The sequence below is a fragment of the Clupea harengus genome, chromosome 5 (genome assembly GCF_900700415.2).
Source record: "Clupea harengus chromosome 5, Ch_v2.0.2, whole genome shotgun sequence".
NCBI lineage: Eukaryota > Metazoa > Chordata > Actinopteri > Clupeiformes > Clupeidae > Clupea > Clupea harengus.
The window spans coordinates 20,994,520-21,008,875 of NC_045156.1; the positions used below are offsets into that span (position 1 = coordinate 20,994,520).

At 40.9% G+C, this 14,356-nt stretch overlaps 2 protein-coding genes and 1 long non-coding RNA gene across 6 annotated transcripts; 1 reads left to right on the forward strand and 2 right to left on the reverse strand.

Moving 5' to 3' along the window:
- Positions 1–300: 300 nt before the first annotated feature.
- On the reverse strand, positions 301–3,003 carry snrpc (small nuclear ribonucleoprotein polypeptide C). 2 transcript variants are annotated; one of them, XM_012824846.3, is made up of 6 exons: positions 2,859–3,003; positions 2,168–2,210; positions 1,444–1,552; positions 1,206–1,295; positions 970–1,074; positions 301–772 (listed from the first exon to the last, which is right to left on the reverse strand). In XM_012824846.3, exons 1-6 carry the CDS (start codon positions 2,864–2,866, stop codon positions 648–650), a joined length of 480 nt encoding a protein of 159 aa, XP_012680300.1. In that variant the 5' UTR covers positions 2,867–3,003; the 3' UTR covers positions 301–647. The 2 variants fall into 2 exon arrangements, with proteins under 2 accessions (XP_012680300.1, XP_012680299.1); XM_012824845.3 differs by having other exon boundaries at positions 970–1,092.
- Positions 3,004–4,730: 1,727 nt separating this feature from the next.
- LOC105897827 (SAM pointed domain-containing Ets transcription factor-like) lies at positions 4,731–11,979 on the forward strand. 3 transcript variants are annotated; one of them, XM_031568048.2, is made up of 6 exons: positions 4,731–5,040; positions 8,131–8,550; positions 9,506–9,703; positions 10,222–10,302; positions 10,483–10,614; positions 11,029–11,979. In XM_031568048.2, the coding sequence occupies exons 2-6, from the start codon at positions 8,133–8,135 to the stop codon at positions 11,205–11,207; spliced, it is 1,008 nt and encodes a 335-aa protein (XP_031423908.1). In that variant the 5' UTR covers positions 4,731–5,040; positions 8,131–8,132; the 3' UTR covers positions 11,208–11,979. The 3 variants fall into 3 exon arrangements, with proteins under 3 accessions (XP_031423908.1, XP_012680261.1, XP_031423909.1); XM_012824807.3 differs by having other exon boundaries at positions 10,255–10,302; XM_031568049.2 differs by lacking the exon at positions 4,731–5,040 and adding an exon at positions 6,641–7,521.
- Positions 11,980–12,562: 583 nt separating this feature from the next.
- Positions 12,563–14,352, reverse strand: LOC116220537. Its single transcript, XR_004163729.1, has 2 exons — positions 14,262–14,352; positions 12,563–13,799 (listed from the first exon to the last, which is right to left on the reverse strand). It is a non-coding gene; the product is annotated as an uncharacterized LOC116220537 (long non-coding RNA).
- Between the last annotated feature and the right edge of the window lie 4 nt (positions 14,353–14,356).

The window sequence follows — 14,356 nt, forward strand, 5'->3', positions numbered from 1 at the left end:
CTGATCTCTTCAGTCGAGGTGAACTAGATCTTAGTCCACAATAAACTACGGCTGCATACGTAATGGAAGAAATACTTCCTGAAATCTTATGTTCAGAGTGTCGGATGTAGGTTTTAACCATGTCCAGAAGCAACAAATGAAAAAAGGAGATGTGCTCAGACATTTGGCATTCAAACACCATTCAATATTTTAAACACCGGTTCTACAGATTACAAGATTCAGCATCTTGGATTGTAAGTGTTGAGTGTTTGCTTGGACTACTAGGATGAATTACCATTAAGAAAATGTACAAACATTTAGTTTCCTAAAATTGTATTTAATAAAATGTCAAACATACAATAGCTTACAAAAAAACGTGCTCATATGGAAAACAAATCTACAGGACCATTACATCAGATCTGCGAGTTATGCACCAGCGATGATGTCACTGTCTGCCAAGACCAGTGCCGTCAAAAGACATTAGGAGGAGGACAAATTTGGCCAACTGAGAATTAAAATCAAATTAAAAAATAAAAGCAGTGATCCATAATCTCAACCCAACAACAAAAACTTTTGTCCACAATTCCACATGCATGACCTTGAGCAATGGCATAATCTGACGGGGTAGAGGGGTGAGGATGTTACTTCAGGGGTTGAAAGGTTCGTTCTTATCTGTCAGGCCGCACCATCCCTGGCCTAACTTGAAGCATCATGGGGCGGGCAGGTGGGCGCATCATATGGGGTCCAGGCATCATCTGCATGTGGCCACCCATTGGAGGCCTCATACCAGGACCTGTTAAGGCAATTTGACGTTTGTTAAAGAGAAAAAAAAACTTAGCGGAACCTTGACATTCAAACTCCTCAATAACTAACCAACATACAACCATCTCCACTCCATCAATCAAGCCAGATACAACAGCACTGTCTTCCTCCACAAAGTACTCTTCAGCTAAATTTTGATTTCCACAAATCTGCTACATGGCCACTGACCTGGTCCACCAGGCATCATTCCGTGTGGAGGAGGACCCATCATAGGCATCATGGGAGGTCCACCCATCGGGGGAGCCGGCAGCATGCCCGGCCGGGGGGGTCCACCTGGAAGGAGATGAGGATCAGCGCAACGGCATAAAGCCTCTGCATTCTCATGTAATGTTTGACACAGATGACTGAAGATGTTGATTAGAATGCAACCACAGCTGAATACACTTTTAAGTAAAGGGACTCACTTATATTTGGATGAGGAAGCAGTGAGCCGCCAGGTGGAGGTGCTCCTGGGAACGGAGTGGGCGGGATCTTGCCTTGCTGAAATGCAGCAGCTGAAAAAGAAAAAAAGTAGAATTTTATTCACACAAGGCCTGGATGATAAAGCTGCCACACGCACGGATCTGCACACAATAGACCTTCACAAAATTCATAATCCACAACAACCAAGCCCAACAATCAAGTTTGGCAAGCACTACTCACTTGTTTTATCGATAAGACTCTGTGCTTGCTCCTCCATCCATTTCTGATAGTAGTCCTTCACATTTTCTTTATGCTTGCGACCGCTGCAGTGAGTCTTCCGCACTGACGGCTGTCAAAGGCAAGTAAGATAATTATCCATAAGTACATAACGTAAAATTTCAAACAGCTCTTTTCAATGGGGAACAACAGTACAGTTTGCAAAAAACAGCTTAGCCTCGCACAGTGCAGTTTTTATCTTGTGTGCTGGCATTTCAGTGGTCCTGAAAAATTATTTAAGATTTCCATGCCATTACCCGGACACTTCTAATAACTGCTTCAATACAACTTGCATGGCCTTCAAAATTCTGACAAACGCAGTTATTGGGACTCCTCTCCATAAAGGAGGTAACCAAAAGGGAAAACAGGATCAAATTAGTTTCTAAACACACAAAAAAATCGCAGATTTGTCTCAAGGTGCTTAACAGTAAAAAGGAACATAAACAATACAGATAAATTAATAAATTAAACGAAATCAATTCATAAAATTAGATAAGTGAATCTAATAAATAAGTCAGTCAAACTTGTCTGGACAACGGACGACTAGTACTCAAAGGGAATGTGTGTCAATTTTGGTTTGTTGTTAAAAAAAAGGCACTGTAGCTGACTTTCTTAAACTGGCTACTGTTACATTCTTGATGTTATTTTAGTAGTTTGTAGCATTGAAGGAGAACATATAACCTCTTACCGAATCGTGGGTGAGATATGTGTCGCAGTAGTCACAGTAAAACCTTGCACAAGGGAAGAAACACTGGTTAGTTAAGTGATCATAAAGTAATGTTAGCGAATGTTAGCTACCTGCTAACATCATCTTAAAGAGAAAAGGCACTGCCGGTCTAGCTTAACCATAGGGTAAAAGCACTTCCATTTCCATAACTAACACAAGGTTACTCCAGACAGTAAAAATAACTAATTACGAATCAGAATATTAACAGTTCCCGTTTCGACGGTACTAAACCAGGATAGCTAACGTTAACTGGTAAAATCCTCCAGCAGACTACGTTAGCTAGCTAGCCAACTACAATAATCTTGAGCACAGCGTATTTGTATTAGTCACGTTTTTCCACAATTCTTTCAAATGGCTGTGGTGGAATACATCATCTGACCGAATTTATCTGTCCACTGTAAAAAGTAACCTTAGCTCAATTATCATATGTCGTTGGTTAACTACATAACGTTAGCAAACACCACTACTTGTATCTTACAGACACAGTGAGCTAGCTAGATAATGCTAAGTTCACATAACGTTAAAGCATCGGCAGCTCACAATGTTCTCTATGATTCCATGGCAAATGTGTGCCATAAGGAAACACGTACACACGCTTATGCCCTAATGTCTAAACAAACACGATGGTTGGACATAAATAAAAGACACATACTTGGGCATTTTCCACAACCCCACACGTTGCCACAGCTAGCTGGTTAGCTAAATGAATAACCGGTTGTAGTGTTGTTCTTCTCCTCCCTCTTGATCTGTGGAGTGATAAAATTACCCAGGCGCATTACCGCCACCTTTCAAGGCGGAGTGTAATATGTAGGCTATCACGTGCACCTGAAAATCTGCCATTCAGAGGAAAAAGTAGCCACATTCAATCTTATTAGGTTACAATGTATCACAAATTTCCTCAGGTTTCTTGTTTCTGAAATATGAATTATTATTATTACATTATGTTATAAAATACATAATTATTTCATATGTTGTTATAAATAATAAAGCTTAAAAAATAATAACTCATAGAGAATATTTTTTTTTATAAATAATACGCTTAAAATATACTGAGTCAATCATCATCAATCACCTGTTCTTCATAGCCATCAGCCTGGACAATCAAACAAAGGAAAAGTACTGTGAATTGTCAACAAGGCTCCGAAAATCATAGGCAACCCACTCCCCTCAGTTGAATCTCTATGAACTCACTATCCTGCAAAGCAAGCAAAGAAGGACATCTCAGACCCCTCACATCCTGCTCATCACCTCTCCCAGCTCCTTCCATCAGGGAGGCACAGGCAACGCTTCACAGATAGCTTTTTCCCCCCAAAGCTATCAGGACTCTGAGCTCCTCTCTCTAGCCCTCTCACCCCACACCACTGTCATGCATACCATTCACCTATGTATGTGTTGTATGTAATAAGTGTGATAATATGTGAAGTGTTTGCTGTCCATGTATGCATTGTACTGCAGAGTTTAGCATACTGTACTGAAAACAAATTCCACCGGCCTTGGTTGTGAGGCTAATAAACAATCTATCAATCTATCTATTTATAATCAATGATATTAATAATGCACTTCATTCATTAAAGGAATGTGATAAAGTAGTCACCATGAAGAAGCTCCATGGCAGTAGGCTTCATATGAACACTCACTTTTTGAAAACGAATCAAAATGTTCTGTCTCTCATTACTCTTTCCTTTGACCGTCCTCTGCATTTAACCCTTGACTGTCAGCAGAAAGAACAACTTTATGGCAGATGGAATTGAAACGTTGTACTTCCTCTCAGTGTCTTCAGTGTCCTTCGTGGTTCGGTATGCAGTACATGCAGTCCCCCTACTTTGGTTTCTGTGTCTAAGGTGTTTAATTCCCATTTCCTTAACTGCTGTCCTACTTGTGTATGCCACATTGCCCCCAAATCTTCTGTTTGTTTTCAAATACGCAAATTATTTAGAAAAATATTTGTGTAGCATTACGTTTCCAGCATCCTATTTTCTGTGGAGAAAGCAGACCCAACTGGTTCTTTCTTTTAACAGGAGGCTCAACCCTAGTGCCTTAACCATGGTTACATGGTTACAACTTCCCCCTACAGTAGTCACCATGCTTAGGCATAGTATTTGTGAAGGAGACAGAGGGACGTCCAAGAGTCCAGGGGATATACCAGTAGATATGCTCTTACATACTCAAAAAGACTATACAAGTTCATCATGTGTACCTTTGTATGATGTTCCTTTGCTTTTAAGGGTATTCATGACCTCAAGTAAGCATGGCATCAGGTTTGGGCACTTGTACCATTCCGTTATTCTCTCAAAATATTTGGTCTTATCACAAAAACAATATACCAAATAATAGATAATTTTTTTAATGTGTTAAGTAATCTTGTTGCAGAAATCGGGCATCTCTTTGTGATTGTTTAGTGGGCACATGGATAACTGAGGCTATGTGACCTGTGGTCACACACCAATCCAATATTTACTTAAGTAAATGAGAACTCCTTATAAATATAACCCCATGGTCAATGGAGCAGACATTCCTTCACACACAGTCACTTGGGTACTGGTACACACCCAGAGCAGGTGTAATAGGGAAGAAAACCCCGTCACCACTACAGTAGAGTTGTGAAAGAGACCAGTTAAGAACCGTAATTCCGAGAAACTGGCTTTAGACTATTGAATGTCTTGAATTTCAGGAAATTACTTGAGGAAGCTTAGCAGCACGAATATCAGCTTGCTGTGTAATAGTAACCTGCATGGGAAGAACTGGTGGAGGGTCTTCACTGCCAATCTACCGCTGACGAGGTCCTGTGACCATCGGAGAGTAATCAGCACTGGATCCCAGAAGTCGCCAGTGAGGTATGACTTAGCCCATCACAGTTATGTTTTCTGAATAACTCACCTGTGTCTCTCTGTTTCGGTCTCTAACATACCTGTGTCTCTCTGTTTCGGTCTATAACTCACCTGTGTCTCTCTGTTTCTTTATAAGCCCATTCTTAACCGGCTAATATGTGAGGTAAATCTAACTCACAGGTTTTTAATTTGAAATAAAACCAAAGAGTCCCTGTGCTCTAGTAGTGGACTAACGCAGACATGTTGTGGATATCAACACTATACTGACCTCAGATACAATATCCTCCAAAGTGTTCACCTCTTTGGAAACAAATAAACGGAAATAACATTTATAAAAAATCTGGCTAAGGGAATATAAATTTCCATTCCACAATGGACTTCAATCCAAGTAAAATATGTTCGAGGTGACATAGCATGGGCTGACCCTTGTCGCAGTATGATATGATGTAATATACATGCACTCATGTTTTGATATGCTTTACATCACACATAGAGCATTGAGAAATACCAGGTTTACTTTCTTGGCCTTAAATCCTAAATCTTGTTTTTAGACACTTTGTTGACAACTAAAGTCTAAACTCTAAACAGCTAAAGACCGACCAAATATGATGAAAGTGTTTGCTTAATAAAGGTTTCAGGACATGGGCTTCTCAGACTTTTAAAAAAAGGTCACCCTCTCTCCTGGTATTTCCATATTCATAGTTCAGTGAATGAACTGATTAATCAGCTCATTTTCTGGATGTCCAAACAGTGAAAATAAGGAACAGTTACAAACAGGCTACTAAATCTGCTATGAGGAACACCCAACACAAGGTAGAGTAATGGAGTTTCAAAGCATTTTTCTGCGAAACTATGCAATTCCAATGCAGTTTGTTTTATTTCCCTTGACTAAATGATTGCTAATTTAAATATAAGTTACTGCAGACAACAGGGAAGTCCTCACTTCAGAGTAACCAGACCTCTTGGTGCCATCTCTCTTTCTTTTAAATGGGGGAGGTTCTGAAACATTCTTACTTAACAATGAATGGGATAAACTATCCCGTAAATGTTGCCGTTTCCTAATTCTCCTGAAATGAGCACTGAAGTCTTCAACAGACTCATTTAGAGATCAGTGGAGCTTTAAATCCTTTTGCTAAGGGGGCATGTTTGCACCCTTCTCTAAAGCCTCCTCTCTGCTGGAAATAAACTAAATTTGCTAGGGTAATGGATTTAGCGCAAGCTGTTGCAGAGGAGGGGGGGGGGAGTGAACACACAGCAACTCTAATCTGACCCCCGATAAATGCAGAGGCCGTGGATGGCCCAGACCTTTCATGGGGAATCAGGAGATGAAAGTGAGAATGTGGAAGGGGCTGCTGGAAGGAGGGGGAGCACACATAACATGAGGTGATGAGAGCCTTTCAGACACTCTGGGAGTCATCCTGAAGGATAACTTCATCTTCTTTGCTTTGGCCACAGTAGCTCCATCAAAGCTTTAGCCTCGCTCAGCCTTTTGTTTTGTTTTTCACTACGTTATGAGGAAGAGATCCAACCCACCATGACAATAATCTGAAAAGCACATCCTGTGTTGTTTTAAAGCCCAAATCAGCACAGGCAAATAGTGACATGATAGCGCTAGTGTTCTGCTGCTTTCTCAGGGTGTGGTGCTGTAAGATTTTATGAATGGCAGTGATGCCTTCTGTGGCCAAACAAACAAAGAATCTCTTCCTGAACATGTGCAATGCGACAGCCCCACACAGTCACGACCGTGACAGCTCACCTCGCCTCCCAGCTGTGTATGCCGATATACCAGGAAAACAGTAATCTGCCAGCCTATTACACGCAGCTGTCTTTTAATTACTGCCCTCAACAGCATTAGAGGATTGTGTGTAAAAGCAAGAACGTGACACACGTCAGAAGAGATGGCACCACAAACCATACAGCACACCTTCCCATTTCAGTATATCAATTCCAAGCTTTGATCGATATGAGCTCATTCGTACCTGTGGGACTGGCCTGTGGGACATTAAAAGGAAAGGAAAAGTGAAAAAAGCATTTTTCCTGGCCAGTGGTGGATTGGCCTTCAAGGGTGCCGATGTCATGCTGCGTTTGAATCGAGCGCTCTATCATGCTCACCTCCATTATTAAAAACTCACGCTGATAAAGAACAGGGGAGAAGCGGCTCTTTGAAAAGCCAGATCAGGGTGTTGCGTTGTCACTTACCACGGCGTCACACCCTATTCTAGAGTACTGACCCGCAAGTAAGTGACTCAGGAAAATCCAGTTTGCCTTATGCCAACCACTGCTCTACCGTGACTCCTTCAGGAGTCCTCCTCTTCTACCTACTATTGGTCGGGTTCAGGGCATTTTAAGCATTCAGTAGACCCCTCAAATACAACTCTCCCAGGAAACCTTAAGACCAGTGTTCACCGTAGAATGGAGGAGATAACACTGTGCATGGTGAACGCTTTGGTGTGTGTCATCTCAGCCTTATTGCAGATTATGTAAAAGGTAGAGTATATATTTTTCCAGCTTTTTAAAATCAATTTATTTACCAAATGTGTTCCTAGATGCTTGTAGGTTATTATGAAATGATGTAACATTTTTATATTGGGAAAGCTTACACTCGAAGTGTGAACTTAATGTGAACTTTCTGGAACATAGACAGTTTGATAAGTGATTGAGTAGTGTTGAATAATACGTGAAACTGAATGGGTGGTAAAAATATTAGCTAATTTAAACAATGATGCACTTTTACACAGCAGATAAATAAACACTGAGGTCATACACTGGGTGTAATTCAAAGTCATTATTTATCATTTAACAATGCTGACCTGGATTCTTGCCTTTTGCGTCATGGCTGCCTGGTGTTTTTATCTGAAATACATAAGGAAGCACTCATTTTATTACCTTCTAATTTGTTTTACAAAGTTAGAGTATTTATCATTGTAACACACATCAGCCACATATTCATTTCAACTCGAATTTGAAGACATCGTTGCCGACTTTAATTGTTTGACCTGACTGAAACTGAACTAAACAGAGGAACTGAATGCGATTTAAGTTGTTCAATTACTAAGTTACCTTTTTCTTTTCAATGGCTGACTGTTTGGGGTCTAGACATGTCAAGTCCAAAGGAAAGCCAGGTGGAGAGCACTGTATGCCTGACTGATGTGACCCTGTCTGAGAGAGCTGGGACCACAGAGAAGGGAGCGAGCGTGGCGTCTGACAGCACGGAGACCTGGAGCCTGGAATTGAACGAGCGAGGCCTTCAGGTCCTCTATCTGCCCAGCTTTGACATTCTGTCTATTGATGAGACCACTTGGCTGGGAAAGGTCCGGGAGCCCACTCCCACCCCTGAGGTTGCCCCAGCCTCACCAACAAGTCACGGGGAGCCAGAGCAGTGCCCGCAGGTCCACAGCTCAGCTCTGCAACCGGGACAGGACGATGAACGCTCCCTAGAGCAAATGCAGACCATGGTTGTAGAGGAGGTGTTAAAGGACATTGAGACAGCCTGCAAGTTGCTCAACATCCCACCAGGTAAAGGCCCAGCCTGCAGAGTGACACTACATGTGTTCATTCAACTTTATTCAATGATAAACCCTCTTGTATACTGTCATATACCTTGTGCATTTGTGAAAGGATACAATTCTGGATACCACTTGCTTGGTGCTATTATCCTTTAAGACTACAGGTGTGATATTTTTAGATTTTTAGTCAATTATGTAGATATAATTCAAAAAGATATATAACGGTGGATCTCCTAGTCACCATTCACCACACAGAATCAGAGAAGTAAGCTGAGAGGCTAACAGAAAATATTAGCACCGACTAACACACTGAGATGCATTCACGGTTTCAATTCAAGCTAAGTGAAAAACTGATGTAATATCTCAGAATATTGGTTGCATGTTGAGCTGCCATCCCATGGCCTGGGAGGCTGGGCCTGTGATGCACTACACCTTTTAATTGTAAACACAAAGCAAGCAGAGCCTCACGCTAAACATATGGTCCATGTGTTTCTGTGTGTGTGTGTGTGTGGAGTGTTATGGCAAATTGCCCTCCATGAAGACCAGTGTGTGCCGTACCGCCCTGCGCAAACAAGAGTTGGATTACTCTCTCCTTTCTGTGCCTACTCTTTTCACCTCATATAACCCCCTTTAAAAACAAAGTTACCACTGAGAGTAGCCTATTATCATTTATCATTTATACTGTAATCATATTAAGTAAAGTTGTGGACTGCTAGGAGGTATTCAAATTAATCACTGCCACAGCAATTTTAGGAAACACTGGATTAAATGACAGTTAAGGATTAGTAAATATTTTTTTTGTGACCACAACAAATGGTTGGGTCTGTAATTAAATGTACCCCAGTCCACTTTTGTTTTGTTTGTACTGTAATATCTTCATAAAAATGATGGTGTAAGTCATGGCGAGCGCAGTTGGGGAAATGTCTTGGGGACAATACCTGAACACCAGTCTGGACTCTCCTCAGACCCTGTAGATTGGAACATGGGGAACGTCCAGAAGTGGCTGCTGTGGACGGAGCACCTATACAAGCTGCCTTCGGTGGGCCAGGCCTTCCAGCAGCTGGACGGTAAAGACCTGTGTGCCATGAGTCAAGAGGACTTCCACAAACTGTGCCCAGGGTGCAGTGACACACTCTACGCCCATCTGGACATATGGAAGTCAGGTACAGTCCGGCAGAGGTGTGGGGGTGTGAGACAACACTTATACTTTTCTTTTGATTACAGCCATTAGCACTTTAATTCAAATGGAAGGAAATTAGAATTAGAATGTTTACAATTAGAATGTTTTGTGTAAGATGTGCACATCAGGTCCATTCACACCTTACTTAAGTGTGCAACCTCTATGTGGAGAGCCAAAAGCTTATCCACCTAGCATTGAATATTTGTGTTCATTGTCCACACTGTCTCCATTGTGTCTTGTCCACCTTGCAACAGGCAGTATGCACGCAATGCAATTTTCCAGTCCCTGTATGGATTGTGTCTATAGTTGTAAATAGTTGTAAATAATACTTCCTCTAGAGGTGGTCCAGTGGACCCAGTCTCATTGCAGCCACGGTATGCATGTGCCCTGTGTGTGTTCTTCATCAAAGCAACACTTTCAGGCAATGCGGTCTCTTTGGTGGGATTTTAGTACAAGCATTTTGCAAGCTTTCTAACCGTTCCCTTTTTTTTTTACACCCAGTCATTGTTAAATGTCATCTTTCGCCTCTTCCAGCTGCTTGGATGCATGGACGGTCTTCAGTGACTGAGAGCCCAACAACAGGTAGGCCTTTTTTCTACCAACCGGCCACATATCGTACCATGGGGGCAATTTAAATTAAATGTATCATTAAATAAATGTAATGGTAATGCCGACTCCTAAAATCAAGCTCCATTATGAGCCTGGATCATAACATTGTACAGCCTGGGGAGTCTAAGGCCTTCTCTGTGCTTCTCTTCTCAGGTCAGAACGTGTGGCCGGAGGCAGACTCTTCCTGCTCTGGCCAGCCAGTGCACCTGTGGCAGTTTCTCAGAGAGCTGCTGCTCAAGCCGCACAACTACAGCCGCTACATCCGCTGGCAAAACAAGGACAAGGGTGAGAGGCCTATTCAGTGCTGTAGCTGTACTTTCTACCAATTTCAATAATACTGTCACCTACAGTTAGGTGTAAAGATTTCATATTTTGAAACAATGTAGTTTTCGATCAATTTACTTTTTCAATTAGATGTCAATGTTAGTAGCATAATACAGACACCATCCCACTTGTGTGCAAGTTAACTGCTATTTGGTCAGTGGTAATTAATGAACCATATAGATTTAGTTAACAGAGCCATACAAGTGTTTTGTATTTTGATTGATTTAGCCTAAGATTGCTTTTATGTCTGACTTTCCAAGAAAAAAATCAGTTGACACAAGAATCAAAAGAGAGTGGAATGCCTTCTTTGTGAAATCATGGAGGTTCAGTAGAGGCAGATGAGGTCAACTTTTCTCCCCTTTCTGGCATTACCAGGTATCTTCAAAATTGAAGATTCTGCTCAGGTAGCTCGCCTATGGGGCCAAAGGAAGAACCGGCCAGCAATGAACTATGACAAGCTAAGTCGCAGCATCAGGCAGTACTACAAGAAGGGTATCATACGGAAGCCAGACATGTCCCAAAGACTGGTCTATCAGTTTGTCCATCCTGTGTGAGTATATCACAAGGAGCAAGCCATTTCCATTACTGGGGGTGGACGAGGAGGAGACACTTCAACAGATCCACTGACAGTACGTTCCTAAGAGACTTGTGAGCCACAGGAGAACTCACTCAGCTCAGACTATCACTCATGGCTGTTGTTTTTTTTTTTGTATTTTCGGTGGATCTACCCTGTGTGCTCATAAACATGAAAGTCGTTTGGAACTATGCTTCTTCCAAATAATTTATTTTTCTGCGTTAGTATCATAGTCAAATGACAAGGTATAACTTTTATACAGATGACAAGCAGCCAAATGCACGGAGGTGCAATCACTCAAACTGGTCTCAGCCAGGTTTATAAATGTTTGATATAGTGATGAAAGAGTGAAATGGAAAAATGTGCAGTACTTTATGAAGGTAGTGAGTACTTGCATGCGAAAACACCTGCTTCAAATCTATCTGCTAAAATAGTTGTGTTCATCCAGGTAAACTCAAAATAGTTTCAATAAGAACTATTGAGCTTACACCTTAAACATTATAAACATTATTTGCACGGCAGAAAAGATCCTGTGCCATGTTTTACTTTTACACACCTATGGCTTAATCTGCTTCGCTATGTAGACCTAGGAAGCTGTTTTATTACTAATCTTGTAGGATCTTGTCTAGTAGATACCTTGAGTAGTTGATACACTGGCATACTTCTGAGAACAAGAACACAATGAAAACTGCTGTTAAACGTGTTTTGTCCTTCTTAATTTTTGTAAATTACTTCATGAAGGAAAATGGAAAAAAAAGCGAATGGCATGCTTTTACTGTACACAACTTCCAAGTTTGTAAACGTGCTCATTTGTTCACTTTTGATCAGACCACAATGGGTCATCCCAGTTCCAGCCCTGTGGTTGAGCTCTGGCTACTGGTGGAAGTCAAGGCTCAAGTTCCTATGTGTGCAGTGAAATTAAGGCCTCGTGAATGATGGTCATACAAGTATCTGATATTAAAAGAACATCAGCTGAATAGACCATTGTATCGTATGTCTTTTTTGGCTCTACCCAGCAGATTTTCCACTTGTAGCCAACACAACACGCTGCTAGCTTCCTAATGCTTTGTGGCCCTCACTCCCTCCTACAAAGTTAGTTTAGTTCAAGGGGGTTGCTGTGGGTTGCTGTGTATATTTCACACTACACAGACATCAAATGAATGCCTTGATTTTGCTGTAAGCTGTCTGATTTGTCTTTAAGTGCTCTTATTTATTAGTTTAATTTATTAGGCGGAAGCCATGATTAGCCAGGCTAGTTAGATCTATTAGTTGCAAAGATCAAACACAATCTAAACAAGGCAAAGATATTATTCCACAGTGAATGAAGAAAATATGTGTTTAAGATAATCTTTAGTAAAATAATAAATCATGTTGTTCTTTTGCTTTCACACTAGCAACCAATTAACTTGGCCGCATAATTTAGTCCGAAACAGATCGATCTCATGGTTTTCTACTATATGCAGAACTATATTCTTTACACATTTAAAGGAGTCTAATATAAAATATGTTGACATTATTCTGGCAAATACTACATATTCCCTATAACAGACAGACATATTCACATTCAATTTCAGCTGAAAATGGTTTGTATTTTACACAGATATAATTACTATTTGATCAAATTTCACAAATGACAAAACATATTTTGAAACAGGTTATAAAAATAAACTGGTATGCAGTTTTGTAAAGTCAATTATTTCTGGGGTCCTTTCCTCAAATCATAGAGTAGGATATTCCCCAGAAGGAAATCCCCCTAGAACTCATATCAAAGAAATTAATATTTACATTTGCATGTATTTTCAGATATATGACATGGATGTACCATTCTCACTGTTTACAATATACACATTACACTCTTTCCTGGCATCAGCAGGTAGTTCATACAACAGAAAAAGAATCATACTGAATATGTATCTGTTACGGACAGTGTAAATACATTACAACATGTTTGGGTAAATATACAAAGGAAGGACATCTCACTCCAACGAGAAAACCTGTACCTTCAATGACTTTTACTTTTCGCTACAGAATGAGCTTTTTTCTTAGTGGCCTATGTAATGCTTTCCATGGAAAAGAATGAGGAAGAGATAGCTGGATCCACAGCACACTTTGACTACTTCATCTGCAGGTTTTCTCTAAGCAAACCAAAATTGTGACTCATATCCAGAACCAAAGGCCAAGGTCAAACCACTGGAGAGAACCAGACAAATGGTTGGGTCATCTTAGAAGCTGTTTAACAGCTATCTGCTTTCATTTTAATCACAAATGTACGTAGTCCAAACTTTCATTCATGTTTAGCAGCGCTTTTGCACAGACCAATCCATGGGGTGAACTGAAGATAAAACCTGTTGAGGTGGCCATTTTATTTCTCAGTCTATGGCTGTGATGAGTGTGCAGCAAGATGATCATCTTTTGCCTGTGCGTCGAGTCTCCTTCCCATTGCTGATAGAGTTGCCTCCAGCACTGACTACCTTATTACCATTGGTTCCACCTGCCCGGCTTCCTGTCTGGGAGGTAGTAGAGCTGCCAGCTGTTTGAGAACTTACTCCATTTCCATTTGCTATCTCATTCCCTTAAAGAAGAGGGAAAAGTCACAAATGGTTGAAAAAAGCAGCCTGAGACAACCCACCTACCACAGCATATTCATTAACCTGTTCATAACTATTAACAACATTTTTAAGTGTTTCTCATGTTTCAATATTGTAATTATTTTTGTGTATCTTACATATTAATGAATGCTTAACTGTCTTAACAAGAACGTGAAGGTGGATGCTGACCTAAAAAGTATCTAAGAAGGGATACAAAAACTGTCGTCTTCTCAGTAGCATCAAATAGCATCCTTTATTCTCCTCTTCAAGCTCCATAAAGTTGACTCTAATGTGACACCTAACAATCTGAACATTGTAAAGTGTCTCAGCTGTCTGTGGTGAGCCCTGTTCATCAGGAGGTTGGTTAAGCACAACTTACAACATGAATTTCACAGCGCAATGATGAAGCAACCAATACAGGATCATTCAGATGCAAACAGACTCACCACTGGGGGCAGCAGAGGTTCCACTGTTGGTTCCACTGTTGGTTCCACTGTTGGTTCCACTGTTGTTCCCACTGTTGGTTCCACTGTTGTTCCCA

What these genes read in the sequence shown, in the direction of transcription:
- LOC105897827 (XM_031568048.2), top strand. Translation starts at nt 8,133, where the DNA reads ATGTCAAGTCCAAAGGAAAGCCAGGTGGAGAGCACTGTATGCCTGACT. An exon ending in GTTGCTCAACATCCCACCAG is followed by an intron (nt 8,551 to 9,505) that starts GTAAAGGCCCAG and finishes GACTCTCCTCAG; the next exon opens with ACCCTGTAGATTGGAACATG. An exon ending in CTGGCAAAACAAGGACAAGG is followed by an intron (nt 10,615 to 11,028) that starts GTGAGAGGCCTA and finishes TGGCATTACCAG; the next exon opens with GTATCTTCAAAATTGAAGAT.
- snrpc (XM_012824845.3), bottom strand. An exon ending in CATATCTCACCCACGATTCG is followed by an intron (nt 1,553 to 2,167) that starts GTAAGAGGTTAT and finishes TGCCTTTGACAG; the next exon opens with CCGTCAGTGCGGAAGACTCA. An exon ending in AATGATGCCTGGTGGACCAG is followed by an intron (nt 773 to 969) that starts GTCAGTGGCCAT and finishes TTGCCTTAACAG; the next exon opens with GTCCTGGTATGAGGCCTCCA.